This window comes from Neomonachus schauinslandi, chromosome 16 (assembly GCF_002201575.2).
Source record: "Neomonachus schauinslandi chromosome 16, ASM220157v2, whole genome shotgun sequence".
In the NCBI taxonomy this organism is placed as follows: domain Eukaryota; kingdom Metazoa; phylum Chordata; class Mammalia; order Carnivora; family Phocidae; genus Neomonachus; species Neomonachus schauinslandi.
Genome location: NC_058418.1, coordinates 36,125,752 through 36,149,064, shown reverse-complemented (window position 1 = coordinate 36,149,064; position 23,313 = coordinate 36,125,752). Strand labels below are relative to the sequence as shown.

Here is a 23,313-nt window from a genome sequence, read left to right as displayed (position 1 = left end):
ACACAATGCCTCCGCAGAGGGGTGGAAATCTTCAGGCCTTTAAGATTCTGACGGAGTTTTGGAGGATAGCATTTCTCAAAGTGAGTGCCTGAGAAAAACTTGTAGGGTATAGCACATCAATATATGGTGCGGCGTGTGGGGTGTGTGTGTGTGTGTGTGTGTGTATGTGGTTTACCTAATAAGACCGCGAAGCACTGAATTAAAAAAGTTCACAACATTTTCTTCCTCTTGTTTTGTTTAACTGTAAGATTCCCTTGCGTCTAGGAGTACATATGAATCACGAAAGGGCTGCATGATCTTGCATTTAGCAAACGTAGCTGATTATAAAATCTTTCCAGTTTCCTTCAGAGGAAACTATATAATAGTGGTAAATGGAACCCAGTCAGAAAAATCCTTCTCTAGGAAGATAAATGACGCCACACATGTTCAGCCTAGGAAGTGATGCTTATGATGTTAAGGAGGCATCAGCAAGTATTCCTGTGAAGTCGTATCATGGAAGATGGACAGAAGAAATTGAAAGGAACCTGAGACTTCTCGGCTATATTAGAAACTGTGGGTTTTACCCTATCAATGAGGTTTTCAAAGAAGAGCAAGTGATGGAATATTTTTTTCATATTAATTCAGAGGTGCACGAAATACACACGAAACATGAAGAGGCACGAGAAACTGAAAATCCCAAACTTTGTATAAACACATTCTTCAGGAGCCCTTGCTTTCTAGCATTTTATCTCAACTTAGTTTCAGGGAGGGAAAGGGCAGTGAAAGAAACAGAAACAGAAGAAAATGTGAAAAGTTCTGCAAATGGGTTTATGAAGGCACAGCCTCCAAATGTCTACCCAGAGGACTGAAGACTTCACCTAGTGTTTAAAAAAGACGTATCAAATCAAATCTATATCCTCCTGTTGTATTTTTCATAGGTCAGACTTCCATGGTATGTGCTCTGAACAGCCACCTAATGGTTTTTAAAGACAAGGATGTCTTCATGCACAAAAAAAAGTGGGGGGGGGGGCACGGGAATGGCAAAATATTCTGGGTAGGAAAAGGAAGTCTTAGTAGAGATTGGATTACCATGCAAACTATAAACCATACCCAGGAACTATCCATTAAATAACTATAAACAGTGCTCATATTTGAACTATATTATACAGTTTTGAAATAATGGAGGATAATTGGGTCATTCTGCGGATTTTAATATAATTTCCCAAATTCCAATATTTCCTCTTTTTTAAATTTATCATCATTATTATGACTTGATTTCTCTTGTGTGTATAACTTTTATTTTCAAGGGCCCCTCTTTTAGGGGATGGTTCTTAACCTATTCTGTGTTATTTCATTCAGTTACAGAAATCACTGACAATCTGATAAAAGCTATGGACTTTCCCCTCCTATATATGCATATATGAATAATTCCATTCAATTTTACTTTCAGATTGAGAGGTTTGAACCATATGATGGTCATTCATAGATCATCCTTTCCTTTCCCAAGTTTAAAACTCCTGCTCTAAGAAACAAAATTAGTACTTCAGGAAAGCTAATATTGATAATCAGAAGTAAGCTGGTAATAATGGGCAGAAGAATGAACAGAAAACCAAAAATGATGCTGTCCTTCCTGCAGCACCTTTGACTCACTCTCATTCAACCCGCTTTCCATCACCTTCCAATTCACACCTGCAGAAAGACTTGCCAGGAAAAAAGAAAATTAGGTTTTGTCTGAGAAAGTGACACCGTACTGTGATTGTAGATACCATCTTGGCTATCATGTTGAGTGTTCCTGGAGCATAGATGTGTGTTACAGAAGCTTTGGAAAGCATTCCAAAAGCTGCAACAGTCCTCTCTCACCTTGTCCACACTCACAAGGAACTATGATGTCTAAGTCTTCATTTTGTTGTGCTATGTGTCAGAATCAAAAGTGGATCTTTATCCCTGTAAAGAGCAACAAGAACAAGAATGCATGAGTGCATCCTTATTTGCTCTCCAAAATACTAATGGTCTAAGCCCCAATTTAACTGAAATGCACGTGCAGAATGTATGGATGTCAACAAGATTTTGAGGCAGCCTGATGTATTAGGGCAGGAAGATGCAGGTAGTTTGTTATTAGATATATCTGGGATCAAATGTTGTATATCACATCTTTGGTGCACTAGGTTCCGATACGTCTCTTCATACATACTTCTCAAGGTTACGTGAGAATTAGTGATGATGCTAAAATATGCTGACAATCACTCATTCATTCATTCATTCATTCATTCATTTATGCAATACATATTAAATAGTTACCATGTGCTGTTCTTACAGCAGTGAGGGGGGTAAAAATCCAACTCATCATATATAATCATACCTGGTACCTAAAAACAAGTCAATGAATAATATCTATAGAATCTTATAGGAGATTTCTAATAGATCCCATGCTAGTTTTATGGTTGTAAACAGATCAGATCATCAGAAATGTGTTTGTTGGATGCTTGCCTTTCAAAAAGTTAATATTGACAGTGATACCCCACTGTTATTAAATATTTTTGAAGTAATGTAACATAGTCTAAAGTAGAGTTTATTTATTTATTTATTTTTAAAGATTTTATTTATTTATTTGACAGAGAGAGACACAGCGAGAGAGGGAACACAAGCAGGGGGAGTGGGAGAGGGAGAAGCAGGCTCCCTGCAGAGCAGGGAGCCCGATGCGGGACTCGATCCCAGAACCCTGGGATCATGACCTGAGCTGAAGGCAGTCGCTTAACCAACTGAGCCACCCAGGCGCCCCTAAAGTAGAGTTTAATCATCTCTGCTAATGAAAACAATCTAAGTTAGGTTTAGTGTTGATAAACAATGAGTCATTTTTTTAATAAAATAGTCAGAATTATGATATGGCTCCATAATTCTCAAAATTTTTCTTTTTTTTTTAGTTTCATGCCTTAGAAAGGTTATTTCATTTCAAATTAGTAATTTCAAGAAACAGAAAGAGTCTGCTCCCACAGAATTCCAGGTATGGCCCTGAAATTCATTTCCTTATTGCAACATTCCAGATATACTTTGTTTTTCTGAAAGTTTTTATATAAACTTCCAGCTTCCCTTGAAATTAATCCACAATAAATGATCAAACATTAGATTTTTCAATTGCATCCTAATACTGATAGAAAGGAAAAATATTTAAACTAAATGCTATACATGTACTCCTAAAAATCTATGACCTCCCCAGAAATTTTTATATCATTTCCATGAAATAGTTATCCAATAAACTAAAAGTTAACTGACGTCATAGTAGCTCACAGGAGAAAATGTGTATGATTTTCATTTGCCATTTACTCAATGTGCCTATAAAATCTGCTTGTGTGGAGATGCACTTCCTTGAATAAACCTGTTCTTTTTCTTCCATTGTTTAAAACTAAGTGTATTCAGTTGTTATTACATCAGTGAAAATTTCAGCCTTTTAGATAGGGGTATCTTAATGCATTTTAATAGCATAAAGTCCTTCAAATGATTTACCGGGTGTCCACTTTTAGATAAAATGTCTAGACAGTAGCCATCTGCATTAAGATAAAATGAAGTGTCAAAAATGGTTTAAGCCAAATTCTTAACTTGCTCACAGGATATTTGGAAGTTGATTTAGAGTCACCATTTCATCACTTTTTCCGTAACACATCATGCACTGAGCTTGATGCGAGCTTAACAATACAAATTCTCCTAATGAATAATAATGAGGGAGCTGTAAACACCAATTTTCTCCCTTAGCTGAAAACAGTTTATCTCAGACTTCAGCAGGCTTCAGAATCACCTAGAAGGCTATTTACAATGCAGATTTCTAGGCCTCACCCCAAGGCTTTCTGGGTCAGTAGGCTCAAGAAGTTGCATGTGTAACAGAGTTCCTGGCTTACACATAGACAGTGGGGGAAAAAAACCCTATTCATTGCAGGTGTAATGTTTAGACCAAACTTCTGAGATATGGCATGACAGGTAATTACACTCCTTTACTTCAGGTAAGCTAAATTATTGCATCTTTTGTTTTGGTCCTGGTGGCTTAACTAATGAAATAACTCATGTAGATCCACTTGCCAGCAGGTATGAGTCTTTCTCATGCAGATTACTTAGAAATATTAGGAATGGTATCATTACAGGAGCTGATAAAAGCTAAATACATCATAAGAATACATTTAGTCATGAATGGTTTTCGCCCCAGGATATCAAGAAGCTCTCTTTTCATTTGCCCTTTTTCACTTGTGCTCACACACCTTGTTCAAGAGTTACTTTTTCAACTGGTACACGTGAACAAAGGAGTCCTTTTGAAACAAAACTGAATAAAGGGAGCAGGGAATGTTCCAGATGCTCACAAATAACTCCTCCCCGCTCTGTTCTTTATAACTGCCTCAAAGAAGTTTCCTGTCAAATTCTTCTCTTAAATATTTGGATATACAGGCTAGCCAAAGAAGAGTTATTTGTGTGTTCCCAGCTTCTCCCCTTGGGTTTCCATTCTTTTGTTTTTATAAAACTAGAAGCCCAGGGCATCTCTCTGCACTTAAATGTCAAGGCAAAGATGCTAGGTGTTCAGATATAGTAAATATAATTGTATTGCCATCTAATCTGATGAGGTTAGGGAATTGTTCGGGTAACAAAAGCCAGTATGCTTCTCATAGGGCTATGTCATGAATAAATGGTGGTGACCCCAATAAAACAACAACAACAATAATAATAAGGACAATAATAAGAAGAATAACATTCACTGAACATTTACTAGGAACCAGATGCTCTATTAAGAGATTGACATGAATTTATGTCAATAGTCAAAACAGCCCTATGAGGAAGGTACTTTTTATTTGCAATTTTAGGAATACATGAAAACTGAGTTTCATAAAGACTAAAGTAACTCCCTCAGTGTCACACAATGAGTAAAGGGTAAAACTATGCCTTCTATCAAGGCTGCTCAATTTCAGAGTCCATCACTTTGATGACTACCTCACTGTCTTAATCATGTTATATTTTGCGCTATTTTTTTGTTATATTGTTACTAAAGCTAAGCACGACCATAAGACATTTTACAAGGTCCTTAACAAAAGTAAAACACCTACCAGGTAAGAACATGTCCCAATTTAAAAATGGAGAAATAGGAGTTGAGAGAAGTTATTTCCTTTATGTCACAACTTTAACGCCCTGCTCATCATGTAATATGTGCTCGATACAAGGCAAAAGTCACAACTGTCCAACATTATGGTTCTCACAATTGCTTAGGTGATAAGTTACAAGGCAATGATATCCTTTTCTCAAAAAGAAATGATCCTTTTTTTTAATCTTTAATGAAATTGGCAAAGTTGAATGGGACCTAATTGTTCAAACAGTCCTAATGTATTAGGCATCATCATTACATTCTCTAAATTCCACAAACCGGAGAGCATTTCCCTGTTAATTCTTTTTTCTGATATACCTCATATCACCTTGATTGTCATGCTTTGCAGGCATTTTTTTTTTTGTAGAAATTATGTTGTATTTATTTACAGTAGTAGTATAAACTATAATTTTTACTACATTAACTGTTGTCCAGTGTTTCATATTGAAGTGATTAATATCACAGATTCACAAATATGAATTATTAAGCTGATTCTCTGACAACCCAAGAAACAACTTAGCACTAAGTTAATGCAGCTTTGCAAATGAAATAAGCACATTCAACCAGCACCGATTCCAAGTATGTGTATCTATCCAAACAGTTCTCTGCACAGTGGTAATTCTCCTAATCCCTATAATTTATTCATCTCAGGATACACTCCAAAGCATCGTTTGCATGTGTTATCCACTCACTTTAAAACCAGTATTCATTACTGGGAGGGAACAGATATGCAACTCTTCAGAAAGGTTTGTTGCAGTGATGTTTGTGCCGAGGAACATTCTATTTGGCAAACATTTGTAGCCTGATGAGTAAAATAAAAGAGGAGTTTTCAGGGTTCAAGATTTAAGTTCCTTACTTCCAAGATCCTCCCAAGAGCCACACTACAATCACTGTAACAATTCCAAATCTCACTTTAGATGCCCATAGAGACTCATATTGGAAAGAAACCTGTAATTACCCAGTGGAATTTTCAAATACCCTTAAATTTGCTATTTTGAGCCACGGACACCAAGTGGACACAAAAGTAATGACCTTAATTTTCATCAGTTAATCAAAGCTGAAGTTTTAATGTGATAAATGTTTCTCCTTGTTCTTGGCACAAACCATCCACAACAATTCAGAAAGCCGAAAAAAAAAAATTTCTTGGACCAAAGTATTAGTCCACTAAAGAGATGTCACTCAGCTTTTAAAGGCGGTATAAGCCCTCTGATGTCATCAGAAATGCTGACGTCGAGTTTTATGTTACAGGTCATTCAAACAGTGAGTGCCATGGACAAAGATGATCCCAAAAATGGACATTATTTCTTATACAGTCTTCTTCCAGAAATGGTCAACAATCCGAATTTTACCATCAAGAAAAATGAAGGTAAATATATTAGCCCTGTGAAACAGGGTAGAACATAAATTGGAAAATAGGATATGATTTCATAATTTGACTGAAAATATCAATAAAATAATTTTTGTTCACCCATGAGCAGTTGAAACTTAGCTTATCAGCCTAATGGCTCGATAATTACATCACTTCCTCTTTCCAATATTGAAACAATAGATAAGAAAATTGTTAATGTGAAAGTTAATTTTATCCTAGGGAATACCTCACTTACCTAACTTTGAAGACTGAACGGTAGGATTTAACCCCTAGGAAAGTTCCAGGAATTTTGAGATACTGAGATATCTGTTAGAGAAGGAAATGGCTTATACTTTGCAGTTGTTAAGTTTTCACTGAATGTTTACCAAGTCTTTAGGGAAAGCCTATCCTAATTTTGCCTGGTTTGTGGGTTCACATTAGAGGTATTTGTTTTAAGCCTGTACCAACTTTGATAATAGCAATTAGATCAGGAAATCCTTCTTGAAGGACACTCCTTATCGGTATTATTTTGGAGCTAAAATAAACTGATTTTATTGTTAAGTTTTTCACTCATGGAGAACATTTAATCCATTTCATTATTTCTTGAGAACCAAGTTTGGATTAACTGTTTCCCCTATTGTCTATTACATGTGAAAGCCATAGATCTTTTTTTTTTAAGTCTATCTCTTCTGTACATTTTTGTTTCCTAAGCTGCTATATATTCAATAAGCATTTTTCACTGTTTATTTTGACCCAGGTATATTTAAGTCTTAGTTTCAGCTGTTTTTGAATGAGTAGCAAAATAAATGCATTGCCTTAAGCTGTCTTCCAGCTTTACTATAGGCATTAGTTTGGATTTCTGAATGGTCTCTATAAAAGCTATACTCAATTAGAAGAGTAAAATTTGGTTCATGACACTTGTTTGGGTTATTTGCTATGTTCGGTTTCAAGGAGGTAGTGAATTTTGCTAACATTTCCTTCATGAAATAAAATAACATTTTATGGCTCTTGTTAAGTATATTATGGCCTTACCTTTTAGGTACATAATGCTACTTAATTCTTTGGGGATGCTCTGATAAATGTGAATGCGTCACCAAAAATGAAATGACAAAGTCATTATACAGATACTACTCATTTAGCTGGCTTCCACTATTATAAACGCTAAGGAAACAAAATCCTGTTCTTTCTTCTCAATAATGGAGTACTCCTTTGTTAGCCTCCCCTAATTAGGAACTGTAATCCAAGTACATTGTCTTTGTTTTTTGGTTAACAACATTTACTTTTTATGGAAGTCACATGAATATGTCTAAGAGAAAGCCAACTCAGAGAGCCGAAACTGAGCCACAAGTCTGTGCGTAAGTGTGGTCCATGCTCACTTTGATTGTGAGCTAATAGGTATCAGTCATTATTTTTGCATATGAAATGCCCTACATTTAAAAATTCTCTGTGAAGAAATGTTTTCCCATCCCAAAGGGTCTGAGCTTTTTGGAATGTTCTGTGCATGCAATTTCAAAATATGCCTGTAATAGAAGTATGGCCCATCAAAGGCACCACATAAACATGTGTTGAGTGAATGGGAGGTTTTTTGGGTGCCAGGGAAAGTGTAGTTTTGTACTATATTTGTTATGCCCTAAACCTGTCAGATTTTAGTCTGACATGAATGAATTTCATGTGTTTTCTCTAGATTTTAGAATCAGTAGAAAGTAAAAGTTTATACACTTAGATAACCTCTTTTTGCCCTATCACACATTTAAATAAGCCCTTCAATAGAATATTTAAAAGACTGTGTTATCTGTTTTATATTGAAACTAAAAAATGGAAGTTACACTTTTTATGTCACAGGTTTGTGTGTGTGTGAAATAATTGAAAAAAGATGCCAGGTGTTGCAAATATTTTGTGGAAAGTGCACTTTTTGTGCCACAATTGTTTATTTAAATTGTGTGTTTATTTTGCCAAGAGTGACCACATAATTTATTATTCCAACTGGGACATTTTTTAAAGTGAAAAGGGTTGCTATTTATATTTGTTCCTGGAAAAACATAAACCAGGACTGTCTTGTGGAAACCAGGACATATGTTCACTGTGATTCTGGATTTAGGATCCAAACATTGAACATCTCCATAGAGTAAATCATGAGCCCACTGGTCTTTGAAATAGATATGTATAATTTATACTCTATCTTCCTTTTTCTAGATCAGAAATTCATGAGTTTTGCTCTTTAGACCTCAACCTTTTTGTCATCTGGATAGTTACTATAAGAATGGGGGGGGAGGGGGAGTGGTCCCTTCTTCATATGTAGAAACAATCAAAGTAATGGGAAAAAGCTGTCAGATTTAAAATGGTGGAGATATATAGGTAAGTAGATAGATAAATGAGTATTTTTTAGCCTATTACCCATTCCCTATTAATGATAAGAGAATACAAATACAAAAAAAGTCCAAATGCTAGACATTTAGTTTAAAATTATGGTATATTTTATGTTTGAAAGATGGACAGAATTAAATTCTATAATCATATTTAGAATTTTTTTTTTCTACATAGGATGGACTTTAAAATGGGCATTAGCTGATGTTTCTCCACTGACAGTGTCATGATTTACAAGTCCCAAGGTTAAGATTTTGAGAGAGCCAATATATCCAAATTCATAACTGATGGGTGGATGATTCCTCTGTTTAATTAGACCCTTATGGGAGATGGTTTTAGTATCTGGCATTTCCTGAGGAACTTGCAGTCACGTCTTTCAACTTGAAGTTACTGTGATCTTTCTCCTCCCTCATATAGATTGGTCCTTCTGCAATTTTCAGCGGACTAATTCATAATCAAAGACAAAATGAGATAGAAATTAGCTGTCTCTTATCTCCTACACAGTTGAGTGATTTCACAAATAATTCTTTTTCTGAATATATGAGATTCACATTTCATCCAGATTAGGAAAGCAACCTTCAATACAGATGAAGGTGAAAACAAAGGTCACAAATATGATGAGTCATTTATATCCTATATAAACAGCAATCATAGCACCTTGAATTTTCTCAATTATATGGCCTAGTCATTGGTTTCTCCATCTTCCAGTTGGGTGAATTTAGAAGCAAGAGGAGTTTTGCTGACCATATTTCATATTGGCTTTCATCCTAACTGTGAAAATAGAAGATACTCAACAATTAAATAGAACAAGACAGGGAAGATAAATGGACCTTTTACAGATACAGAACTATCTTGCTTGTAGAAAATTTCACGTCTACTAGAAACCTGATCTTCTCAGTCTGCACACTGTAGTTAAAAGATATGATTGGAATTGCCAGAAAGCGGTCTGGTGAAATGGGAGTCTTCATGTTTTATACTGAATTATTTGAATCATGTGTGTAGAGAAATGAGGAAAAACATAAAGCTCTGCTCCCTAGAGAGGACATTATGGAAAGGAAAGAAGTAGACAGTAGGCTTGGCCTTAATTACAGCTTGGTTAGACTTAAGAAAAGACAGCAGGGGAACCAGGGTACCTGATGACACTAATATTTTTTTTTCTCTTCTTGGTATCTCCTTTTTGATCAAAATCCAATTGATAAGAACCTCACTCTACAGGTATAATTGTGACAAATAATTTGGATAATGTTGATGCTGACTAGAACTTTGGAATAAATGTGCCTTGGGTTATCTCAATGTCCATAACTTCCTTACCTGTTTAGAATATAATTCATGCTTTGTTTTGTGAAGTTTCTATCTCAACTGGCTGGCCAATTTCAAGCAGTGTGTGTTTTATGTCTTTTTATCCTCTAGAAGCATCCGTTGTAAGAACATGGACTACAGGCCAATTATTTTAAGTCCTAGTTGCCTTATCTGTGCTATCAGGATAACAGTATCTATTCACCTCACAAGTGTGCTGTGACAGATATGTGTAACCTATGTGCTAGACACCTCTTAACACAATGTCTGGCACATAAAAAAAATTCATCAGTAAATGGGACAAAATCCTCATTAGGTTCATCTATTAATTCCTAAATTCCCATGCTATGTTCTATCTCCTCCGGCTTATCATTCTCAACCAGGTCTCTTGCAGCTTGAACTCTCTTCATTTTTGAATGTTGTACAGTAATTGTGAAAGTGGCCTCATTGGTAGCTTTGAAAACCTTCATCCTTACTAGAATGCATTGCAAGAAATCTGCTTGGTAATGTGTTGCAATCTAAAGAATATTATAATAGAAAGATAGAAGAAAGAAAAGGAGGAGGAGGAAAAGGTGGGAAAACTGAAAATATTTGCCAGCCATGGAAATAGCTGCAGGATTCTTGGATCTGTTTTTGAATATGAAGGCTTTCTTTTCTTTATCTTTTGCCAAAATGAAACTCCGCTTTCTCCACACAGTAGCTGACCCCAACTTCCAACTCGAAATTCTGGCATATCAAGTTGTTTCAAACACCCACAGCCTCCTAACACACATACCCTGTGGAATCATGTTGCATGGGCTGGAAGATTAAAGGCAATCTTCCTTTGTTGTTTTGAAGAATGTCAAGTTATCTCACATTGCTCTTGCCACAAAACTGAAACCTGCTGCCTAAAAGTGGAATTGAATTTCCCCAATCCCAGGCCAGCCAGAGCTGGCCCTCTGTCCTCCATCTTTACTCAGGGAGAATCCGCATGCCTGCTTCTGCTGTAGTGAGGATGTAGGTGTTGAGGCAGACAGAGCCCCTCTCTCAGTCTCCTTCAGCCAGCTGTGCCCCATCTAGGCAGAACTGGACTTGAAAGGTCTTCCCGGTGACCCACAGAGCAAAGAGGTCCTCTTTGTAACCCAACTGTCCTTTTTGTGGCCACCTCAGACATCCCTGAGTTCTACCATTACACCAGGCTGCTTTGAAGCTAACACAGGACTTTCCAAAAGAACATCTTTCCTCAAGTGGCCTTTACAAAAGCCTCCATCCCTCAGCCACAGCCGAGCCATTATTGTTGGGTTTCCCAGGCAGCCATACCTAAGCAACAAGTGAAGACTGTGTGCTTGCATGAGTGTGATAATGAATACCTACATGGGGATGTTTGCAATATGGTCACCCTGTCTGCTCTGCTCACACAGAGGACTTTTCCATAGCGCTACACACCACCAAACACTGACTTGAGATCTTTCCCATATAAGGCATCAGCTCTGACCCATATGAAACATGATACTTTTCATCAATGTTGAATCATAAAAGGTAGAACTCAATTTGCATGAAACAGAAGGTCCAACTGGGATCCCAAATATGCAGAATAGCATTATGCATACATGATCCAAAAGGCTTCTGCTTCAGTAATTCATAATTTATTGTTTATGCTTCCAGCAATGTTCCGTTGATAAAAAGCCATTTATGTTTCATTTTGTCATCTAAACTGTAATTAAGGATGATGTGCAAGCTAAGAAAAATAGATAACAGATCTGTACTTCCACTCTCCAAGTTGCATACGATTGAAGAGTTGGTTCAGAAAACTAGATTTTTTTTGCTTAAGTAGTTTCAATAAACTCTTATTATTTTGTATAGTCTCCATATCTTTTTGGATTGTTTCTTTCCTCTTCTAAATCATAATACAAGAGTGCTTTCAGAAGTTAAGAATTTCCTTTGCAAATATTGAAAATCCTAAAATTATTGCTCTATTCAGACATAGTACTGCTCTTAGTATTTATATTTTAGTGTATATTGTGGGAGACAATTTAATTCTGAGATTATGGACTACCAGGGATATAATTTAGATACATGGCATAGACTTATATGTGTGGTTGTCCATCTGCTATTCAAAGTTATAAATTGATTCAGAGCTTCTCAATTTGCTGACTCATTTCTGGTTGGTACAGAGCATTCTAATTCTGAAGATATTTTAAAGAAGAAAACCAAGAGATAAATTGATACATGCTTAGTTACCTTAAAGTTATCTTAATTATTGTAAAGATGCCTTAGGATATAGAATCTTTTCTTTGAGAATTTACTTTCTGAGACTTTTGCTTCAAAAGAGAAAAATAGAAAAATAAAGGGATCAATCGAACATCAGGTAGAGGAGAAAGAATTACTTAGAGAAATGTTTTTTTTATTTATCAGATCTTGTTTGGACCACTTTCTTGTTTGTGCCATTAAAAAATAATGCTATTTACTGATTTAGAATCTATTTACAAGCATAAAAATAGGTCTTGGGATTTTGTGGATGCCAGATAAACATGACTGTCCTTTTGGTAAGCACAAGCAAATATTAAAATTGAATGTGGAAACAAAATGAGCTGTCAGTCGATGCTAATTCTCCTTTCCTAAAAAGGTACTAGATGTAGTTGATAATCATTTTATCTCCTTTCAGCATGGAAGTTTGAATTAATTTTGAGCACTTTATAGACACAACATTAGGTATACGTGATTCTATCTCGGGACGTGACCTGAATAACACATACCATGTGCTTTGGATCCCTTGGTTTATTAAAGTGGATAGAGAAAGCAGAGGAAGAATTTGGTAACAGTAAAGGGGACACTCACATAGATAAACATCTTAAAAGTTGATTTGGGATGAATTAGAATGAACAGTAAAAGAGAGACGCTGTGGAACATAGAACAGCACAAGCTTCATGGCTAAGAGTCTTCAGCTTTGAATCCTAGCTCTCTTGATTATGATCTGTGAGAACTTTCATAAATAACTGAATAATCTTGAACATTTATCTATAAGATGGAGAGAATAATTGCCTATATGTTCTTTGAATAAGAAAATATTAATTTAAATAAAAAAACAAAACAAATGTGCTAAGTTCAGTGTCTGGTAAATGGAAGGTGCTCAATAAATAATAGTTTCCTTTCTCTCCTTTCTATTCTTCTACAATTTTCCTGAATCTCTCTCATCCCACTGCCAACAAACCCACACCCACATCCAATGCAACCAACAAAAATATAAGTAAGGAAACTAAAACAAGGCATTTGTGTGATAACTAATGCTATGCTATTTAACTGCCCCTTATCTGAAGGGCCAGTGATGGAACCTGTCTGTAAACACCGGCCATGAGTAAAGCAAAGGGAGAGTACACATGGTGAAAAAGAATATTCAGGTAACTGAAGTTGTTCTTTGAATAAAATCCTCATTACCATTACATAATCAATGGACAAAAATAAAGAGGACTTAAAAATTCTAGGTCTCCATAGGGCTGGGTTTTCTATCTCTAGGTCCAATTGCATACAGCTCTCTATATATGGCAAATGGAACATCTGGGAGTTGACAGAATGATAGAATTTTTGACCTAGGAGCACCTTAGTACAACAACCACAACAACAAAAACAACAACAACAAACCAGATTGTGAAGATATTAACTGCTAACTACAGAACATCAAACGTATTTTAAAAAATCAATAATGGTGTACTTTAAAAAAGGCAATGATAAAGGGTGCTCTCTCCCCGATTTTATTATCTATCACTCTCTCCCTTCTACCTTGTTCCTCATCTTCTATATTTCTTATATATCCTTAGAGTTGAGCACATAAAACCGATGATACTTTTTAAATCCTCTCTCCTTTCCTTTTATCTAGAATACACATCTGCTGCTCCCTCCATTTTCTATCTAGCTAATTTCCAATAATTCATAAGAACTCAGGTTCCCCTCACCTGTGAGCAGAGCAAGGGAATGTTTAACAGTTGCTATGAAGTATGTTTGCTTTGTTTTTCTCTACAGGACAGTGTGGTAACTGTTAAGGCAGACACACGAGTCATGGAATGTCTTCCTCATTATCCTCTAGAGGTTATTCGTAAGAGCGTATGTCCTTATTCCCTCATTCATTCATTCACTACCTATTTATTGAGTGCCTACCATGTGCTATAGGCACTACGCTGGAATTGCAAACACAGCAGTGAATAAAGCAGACACTGTTTTTGTCCTTCTGTACAGTGTATTTTTGTTCTCACAACTCAGTCTTATACTAATTTGAATTCAGAGAAAGGAAGGCTATAATCTAACATGGGTTTCTGTCATACAGTGGAGAACTTCAGAGGCTAGCCTGTAAAATACTGTGATATGGGAAGAAATGATCACACACATTCTAACTTCTATACCATCATAAACAAAGTTCCCTCTTAGACCTTGCCCAACTTGTAAAACTGGTCCTACATAAAAAAGAATTGTCATCTTTACAAAGCAATGAATGGGCTGATATGAGTGGTGATCTACATCCACAGACATGGGTAGCTAATTCCCCCTGTGAGTTTCAGATCGCCGTCCTCACTAGGCCTACGCTCAGACAAGTTGGACCACACTGCTCAATGTGCTTCTGGCTACAGTCAGATCATGATGGTGAGTTCTTTCCAAATTCAACGTGATCCACAGGCATCACTGAAATTTGTACGGCAGTACTGCCAGTGAACTGGGGCTAATGATTCTATTTTTGCAGGTTTATTAGAATCCACCAGAGTTTTGATCCAAGCTTTGTTATATATTGTTTATGTCTTTTCCAGTTCCCATGCATCATTGGTTCAAATACTTGTCAGTGACCTGGTTTTAGCTTTCAGTGTTTAATGTTTACTGAGGGCCCCTGGCAACTAGAAGATGGTATTGTGCTGACTTCTGGACATGGCATTGGGTTCATTTTCAATCTGTTCTAAAGTGCCACCAGAATGAATGTACTGATGCACTTCATAGGAAATATAGTAATTGCTCTCCCTGGACCCTTCTGGGTCCCCCATTGCCTTTGCTTTCATCCTACTAAATTGCTTACTAAAATTTCCTCCCTCTATTGCTTGAGTATATTATTCTCAGCCTTTTGACGGCTGTTTATCTTAGGGCGGTCTGAGAAAAAAGTACTATTGCACCTGGTATGCTGAGCACAATCATCCTTCTCTGAGTTTCATGCTTTCACTTGGCCAGACTGCCATCGCTAGTTCCATCAAGGTCACACTGTGATTTACTTCTCTGTAGACTTCAGCTTCCTCTCCCACAAAATGAATGGGTTAGTGTTGGGGAGCTAAGGAGTCATCTATTCTAATATACTGTGTGTGCAAACACGTGGTATTTGGAGAAATATCACAAACTGTGAAATCAGACAAGTTCCGCATCCACCAATTAATGGAGATGTGACTTTGGACGGAGCTTTTAACTTTCTGTAACAGACTGTGTTTGATAATGTTGAAATGAAATTGCTGTGATGAACAAATTAAAGAATAGAGGCTAAATGCCAAGGGCAGTACTTGGAACTTATGTGATATTCTATGTACTTTGTCTCCTTTATCAACCTTCAGATGGAATAATGCAGATGGAAGTCATATTTATACCAGAAATTATCGTACCAAATCTCGTCCATATTAAAATACTAAGTAGTAGTATTAAAAGATATGTTTCTACAATATTATAGGTTCTCTTTCTCAGTATGTTTGGGCAGGATTTTGGACATATTAAAGAATTAAATCACTTCCATACATCAAAAGAACTCAATAAACATATGAGACATGACTCTAATAGCTCGGAGTTTGGTAGCCTTGCTTATCTTCTAAGTCTGGAGACAGGAAATGCAAGAGTTTTATGAAGCTTTTTAATTACTGGATTAGTTTTGATTTATCAGGAAGTTCTCTCAAAAAAGTAGGGCTTGAATAAAGTTTTGCAGAAATGAAAACATTGTTATGTGCAGAGATGCTTATCGTAATTAAGGGATAATGGTGAGATATACAAGGAATTTACTTAAAGGAACAATAAGGAGTGGCCAAAAATGTTTTTAAAGAAAAATGCAATGAAACATTTTGTGGAGATCCATGAACTCTATTATCATAAGTCTTTGCTTGGTTCGCAAAAAGACATTAATGATGTGGCTCTTAGTGTTTTGACTATGTCTGCGTACATTCTTGATGTTTTTCATAGAATAATAAATGTGTCCTACACATTTAGGAGGTTTTAACACACACACACACACATTTACTAATGGAGCTGGGAAGTACACTGATATAAACACACATTGTATATACCAGTTATATATATATCTGCTCAGTGCATACTATCAAATCTTAAAATAAAAAAAAATAACTTGGCCATGTTCTGACATACATATTGTGAATTGACATAAAACTCGCCTTTCTTATAAATGTTGATAGGCTAAAGTTCAATGAAGAAAGTTTTAGAATGGTTAGGAGGCAATTATCTAAAATTCTTATCTTTTTTTCCCCAAAGTAAGATGACTAAAATGCACGAAGGAAATTATATAAAGTTCACATTTTGACTGTGTAGGGGAGAAATAAGAAGAAAATCTATGCCCCTCTATTAATTCTGTTATAGCCTTTCTGTCTTTCTAAAGTATGTATGTATACCAAAACAGATGTTTAATTTTGCAAAAAGTTATTTTCGAGGAATAATCTAACGTTGCATAGAAATATGATTGCTTATAAAATATCTTTAATTGGGAAATATAAAAAAAGATTATGAAAATTAGAAAGTATGCTTACATTTCTGCTGAGCATTTTATTTAGAAGTCCTGCAGTTATTTTAAGGTAAGTGTGTATACTCTATTACTCTGCATAGGTTATATATCAAATTGCAAGAAAAAAAAAAACAATAGCTAAAGTTTTTCTAGCACCTATTATTTCATATCATTTACAGTGTGTCTATCTATTCATCTATCTCTAAACGTATACACTCAGGGTGAGGACTATCACTGGCATGTTGCAGATGGGGAAACTGAAGCTCAGTTATGTTAACTGCCTTGCCAGGCACAGAATGAGGCTACCAAGCTGCTAAATCTGCATTCTAGCCAGTAGCACTTACTGCCTTTCAAAGCCTTGCACTTTACGCCTAGACTATTTGCCCAGCAAAACTGCGGGTATTTTATTTATAGTTTTCAAACACTGGTGGTTCCTTTTCTCAAACTATACAAGACTAGAAACTATCAGCTAAGCTTTAGAGAAGACCATCACAGTATCAGCTGGGTAAAACCTGGCAACTCTAATCTGATGCCTTAAAACTTTAATATCATCAAATACACACATATACAATATTGTTAAAGAGATACACCATTAATTTATGTCCGATTAAGAAAAATAACATTCCATTAAAAAGCTGACAATACAACTTCATACATATTAAAACATTAAAAAAGGAATATATATATGTTAGAATCAATGAAATACAATATTTCAAACAATGAATCTGAAGGAGAACTGGCAGGGAAAAACAAGAACTTAGGTATAAAAAAATAGTGCTGGGTGCAAAGTTGAGGTAGTCTAGATCAACACTCCACTGAAGTTAGAGTACAGACAAACTGTGAGGGCTATTTTAAAGAAGCACATTTTTCAAAGGCAATCATTGTTTTTTTTTTTTATATTACTCACTTGCTTAATCCCTTAATAGAATGCCTTCCAAAATAAGCCAAGTGCCATTAGCAAGGAATTACTTATTCATTTCTCTCAAAAGCATAATTTCCAAGGTTGGCACTGCAGTGTGCGAATCTAAAATCCAAGTCTTGGCTGTGCAAGATCTTCCTGGAAATGCATTATTGGGGTATGTGCTGGGTCTTGTTTACAGATACAGAACATGGAGGTTTAGCATCATCAGTTTCTCTTATCAGGGCCTTTCCTCCTCAGAAAGGTGATGGTAATATAGAAGCAGTAGAGAACAGAAAAGTAGCAAAGGTTTTTAGTATTGTAATTCAAGTGGATCGAATAGCAAAGTTTGTGAGACTTTAAAGAGAAAAGAAGGAAGCTGACATGGGGTAAGGATGGACTTTAAGGGATTAAGCCAGCTATATAAAACCTACCTTGAAACAGACTTCAATATGCTAACTGCAAAGGGGAATAAGGACAGTCAAATTAGTGAGGATGGGATAGCAGCAGGAATTTCCAAAAAGTTAAAAGAAAAAAAGAAAAAGAAAAAAATATCTCACTGCTGGGGACATAGATATTCCTACCTCTGACTCTCCTTAAGAGTAGTACTCAGCCAAGGTGCTTATTACATGGGTGACATAGGGCTCCAGAGAAAGGCCAAGATGAACAAAGTAAGATGCTAAGGGAAGTTACAGGATTTTTAGGAGATGCAGTGAAATTTAGGACACCAAGGCCAAGAACAAATAAAGTCCATTATGTGCTAATCAATCCCTGGGTCCCTATAAATGCCACCCCTTTAAATCTGTGGATGTTGGGCTCAGAGCAGCAGGACCATTCACACTGCAGGGGGGCTGAGCCCCTTGTGGACTACGTCCATCAGTTTTCTCAGAGGACAGAGAGGGACGATGTCATGATGCAAAGAAAATCATGGGGGAGGGGGAAGCATGGGCTCTCACGACTGTGCTTCTGTTATCCTGGATCCCATACAATTCTCATCTTCCTCAACCTTCTAATATATAAAATATTCTCAGCGGCAACAATGATGAAAGTGAGCAATGATAAAGACAATCACACAAGGCGGGGGAGGCCATTTCCCACAGGTGGAGTACAGACTGGGCTCCGTCACTTGCTAGCTGATCTTTGATGAGCTACTGCATCGCTCAGCCTGAGTCTTCTCTTAAAATGGATACATCCAGGCATTACTTATAGCATTGCAAGGAGTTTTTAAAGATTAGGCAAACTTGGAGTATAATACCTGGGGCTCAAAGGGAAGATCAATAAATGGTGGCTATGTTTAAAGAACGTAAGAGGCTGGTGAATGAATGAATGCGTTTGTACATTCACACAAAAGAGCTCCTGAAAAGCTTATCCTCCAAGTCTTAGACAAGAAACACTAAATGGAGAGAGTACATTGTTTTTTAAGACTTATTTGCTTGCAAAAAACCTCACTCAAACTACCTGAGCTATAAGGGTAAATGGGTCCAAATAACAGAAGGTCTAGAGTTTAAATGTCTTCTCTAATGACCAGAGGTGCCCCCAGGATATTGTAGGACTGTCTCTTTCTCTAGGACTTCCTTTACTTTCTTTCTCTGTGTTAGCTTGCCTTCCCTGCACAGTCTCTTTAAAGAGAAGGAAAGAAAGGTTGCGGAAGGATCAGGCCTATACAGATCTCACAGCCTGGTATTTATGGATGAGAGATTTTCTTTATCCTAGGCTCCCTATCAATTCCTGGTTTAAAAAAAAAAATCCATGTTTGGCCTAGGAGATGAGCACATGACTCAACTGAGCCATTCTCTGTATTTATGGAGGTGAGATATCCTCAGGGCTGCTGTGAACAGTTGTGTGAGCTGTTCCCCATGCAAGGTTCCTGGCCCTGGGATGAGCAGCAATTGAAAACCAGTCCATTCTCTTTGAGAAGCTATGACCCCAGCGACGTCTTCTTTCTCTTATTTTCAGAAAGGCCTCATTTCATCACCAAGCCCTTGAACCCTTTGAGGCTGTAGCTGCCCAAAGGTGAATCCATCTTTTAATTCATACAGATGCAACCTTACGCTAGCAGCAGCCTGAGACCCCTATGGGTCAGCCTGGATAAGTCCCCACTTTCCACAGAGGCTAGCCACTTGATTGACAGCTCCATCACACTCAGAAGAAATATAGGAAGGTCAGTTTTAAAAAAGAGGTAGGTTGGAAGACTAAAGAGTACAGACAGGATAAGAAGATGAGAGTCGCAAATAGGCCAGTCGCATCAGTGCTATGAATGACCTCAGCAGAGGGATTCCTTCACTTCCCTTGGGAAGCTTCTCAGTAAAGAATGACTCTCCCTGTTCAGAAAGTTATGAATTGTAGTTGTCTGTGACTTACATTGCATTACATTGCAATATGTCATTGTGAGATGTGACATAATATAATGTAAGTGACAGGCAGCTAAAATTTTATAGCAAGAAAACTTTTTTTTTTTATATCCAGGATCTGCTATCAAATTTGATAGCAGCTATCAATCCACTTTTTTTTCCTGCAGATAGATCAAAAATTTGATGTTCATGAAAAGCAGGTCATTTTGAAACATCCACAAACACTTCAGTGCCTGCACAACTCAGTTATCATAAATCAGTTAAAAAAACAAAACCAAACATTCTAAAAGCTGCATTAGTCTTGACTCAAGTTCTTGCTTTCCATGACTAGTGCAATATTATTTTAGGCTTGAGTTTAGTTTTCTTCTGGCTATCGAAAAGAAGTGATGATCAAATAAATTATTTTAGTGCCTAGATCAGACCAGTGGTTCATAGCTGAGGGTGCCTTTGTAGTCCAAGAGCCATTTGGCAGTGTCTGGAGTTGTCAAAACTGGGGAAGTGGAGGGAGATTACTGGCATCTAGTGGGTAAAGGTCAGAGATTGCTGCTAAACATCCAATGATGCATAGGACGGCATCCACAAGGTCATTCTCTTGAATGTCTTGGCAATGCCTCTGATCCCAGAGGTCATTGTTTAAGTAAATTGGCCTAAATATGGTCATGACCTAGTCCAAAGGTGGACCAAGTAAAATTCTGATGAATCTAGAACGAGTTTCTTCCATTCGCTCCATCCTCAAGACAGGCCATGGTAATGCATTATTTAAATATTCAGCTAAATCGTTTGGGCCTAAGGGGCACTTAAGAGAATCGCCTTGCACATCAAAATTGACTGGGAATGTCATCTACTAACAGCCTCACAGAAGGTTCTACAACGAGAAAAAAAGCCAGATTTTTGAGGTCTAATCCTTTCTCTAACCTAAGTCTGTCTTTGAGGGTCTTTGTAGAACAGTTTCCACCTTTGGGCCCCAAGGGTCTTATCTGCACTGTGGGCATTTGCATAAAATAGAAATCCTCGACTTTGTTATTGTTGCTGTTTTAAAAGAGGAATCCTTTTGTTAAGCCATATTTTTCAATGTACCCTAATTATACAGAACACATAGATATGAAGATTCCAGGATTGAAACATAGGTGAGAGATAGGACCAGACACACTGTCCATTTCCCATCTCCTCCTCACTACAAATATGACAGAACCCAAGATAGAATTTGTAAACCAATGATGCAAAAGGCTCCTTCTAGGAGTAAATTCATTTGGTATGATGAGTCATACCAGGCAAAGACCCAGGAGAGTCAGTATTGCCCATGTTAATACTCACTATGGAGTGTGGACAGCTTCCTCAACCTTTCCCTTTGCTTCCAGACAGGCACTTCTGAGAACAAAGCAGACAGTAATCCATTGTCAGTGTTTATGTGAAGCTGACAAAGAACTCTCACTATCTAGGATTTTCATCTGTCAAGATGCAGAGTGGCACTAGCAAAAAGAACATAGGTTTTAGATTATGACAGATCCAAATAGGAATCCTTGCTCTGCCACTTACTATCTCGGCGTATTTGGGTCCATTATTTAAGGTCTGCATGCTTCTGTTGCTTTATTTGTGAGGTTGGGTTAATAATGCCTATCATAGAAGTGATTTTAAGGATTAAATGTGATAATGATTTAAAGCATTTACGCAGAGTGTGATGCATAATAATAGCTATCATTTATCGACTGCTTAGTAGTATAATTGTAAGAATTAGAGATAATGTGTGTAAAGTGCCTGACATGTAGAAGATGCCCCATATATAATAGCTACTATTACTATTCAGCTTGAACGCACAACCAGAAAAGTCCTGGAAACATTTATAAAATGGGAGTTGGTTTAATTTCACTTCCTTGAATCATACCTCATTTACCTTTTCCCCTTCTTTATGGCAGAGAATCTCCAGGCTGCCCCTGGGATTTCACTGTTCAACTTTGACACTCAATAAAGTTATCTTACACATAACTCATAACAACAACAGGATCCGAGTGTCTACCATTGCTTTTTTGCAGGGTGTCTCCATTCTGCAGATGAAGAGGCAGAAGCAGGGGCCAGTTAAGTACCTTAGCCAAGGTCAGTTAAACACTAAGTAGTGAATCCAAGACTCAGGTGAAGGCACTCTGCTCCAGAACGCTGTGTGAATCACATAGTTGAGTATTGCCACATCAAATCCTTCTTAATAATGGTACCCAGTGATGGCATAAGACAATAACCCTTTAATTTGGTCCCGATTCTATGCATCAGCAAGTCTTCTGCTGTGCTTACTTTCATAGTTTGTCTGGTCTGGGCTAGTCCTAGCTAGTCTCACCTTGGTTCACACACCTGCCTAGGGCTTTGGCTCAGACAATTGGGAACTCATTCGACATGGTTTCTCCTCCTCTAAAAGGTTAATTTGGACTCAGGTGGTGGACAGTTCCCCAGACTGAGAGCAGATTCTTCAGGTTCTCTTGATTCTTAGGCTTGGAACTTGTACAATGCTACTTTCACCAAATGCTTTGAAAGTCACAAGGCCAACCTACATCTGGGGTTGTGAAGAGAGACTCTACTCGGTGACAGAAAAAACAAATATTCTGGGGCCATTTTCTGCAGTGTACAATGTCTGCCTTTAGTCCACAAATCCTTTATATTCTTCTCCCATTTGATACATGCTCACCCCTAACCCAGGACTCCCAAAAAACCTCTTACAATTATAGCATCACTTTGTCATGATCTGTTAACAGATCTGAGAACAGACAACATTCTCAGTTTCAGCTTCTCTCAATTATGAGACTATGAACTGAAAAAGCACATTATCTGTACCCCAGATACTTAACATATATCAAGAAAGATAATTGGACTAGAGATTCACACTGAAATAGGGGAGGAATGTTAGATAGAAGGCACTGGTCCATAGTTACTCTACAATACACCTGGTTACCTGTTGCCAGATCCTCTTACTCCAAGGGTAGAGAATGACCCAGGTTCTGTTTCTGGGCATGGCTCCCAGTTCACTGGTCACTACTGCTCTGGATTCTGCCCTCTAGATTCTTATGTCATCTTTGAGAAATCCTTTGTTTTCTACAAGAAATATTTCATGTTTTCAGCTGAATGTCTTTCTTATCTGCTAGGTATCTGAAGCTTCTTTTTGAACTACAACTGTTTTAGTCTATTTTAGTCCATGCTGAAGATGCTTTACGTTGTAAAACTGTCTTTTAATACTTTGTAGGTTTCCCATAATTTTAATCAATA

General features: G+C 37.0%; 1 protein-coding gene across 1 annotated transcript in view; it reads left to right on the top strand.

The window, feature by feature from the left end:
• CDH8 (cadherin 8) overlaps positions 1 to 23,313 on the top strand; it is a 366,803-nt gene that overhangs the window by 307,237 nt on the left and 36,253 nt on the right. Inside the window, exon 10 of the mRNA XM_021704193.1 lies at positions 6,341 to 6,458. Within this exon, the coding sequence (XP_021559868.1) occupies positions 6,341 to 6,458 (118 nt within the window). The remainder of the gene's footprint in view (positions 1 to 6,340; positions 6,459 to 23,313) is intronic.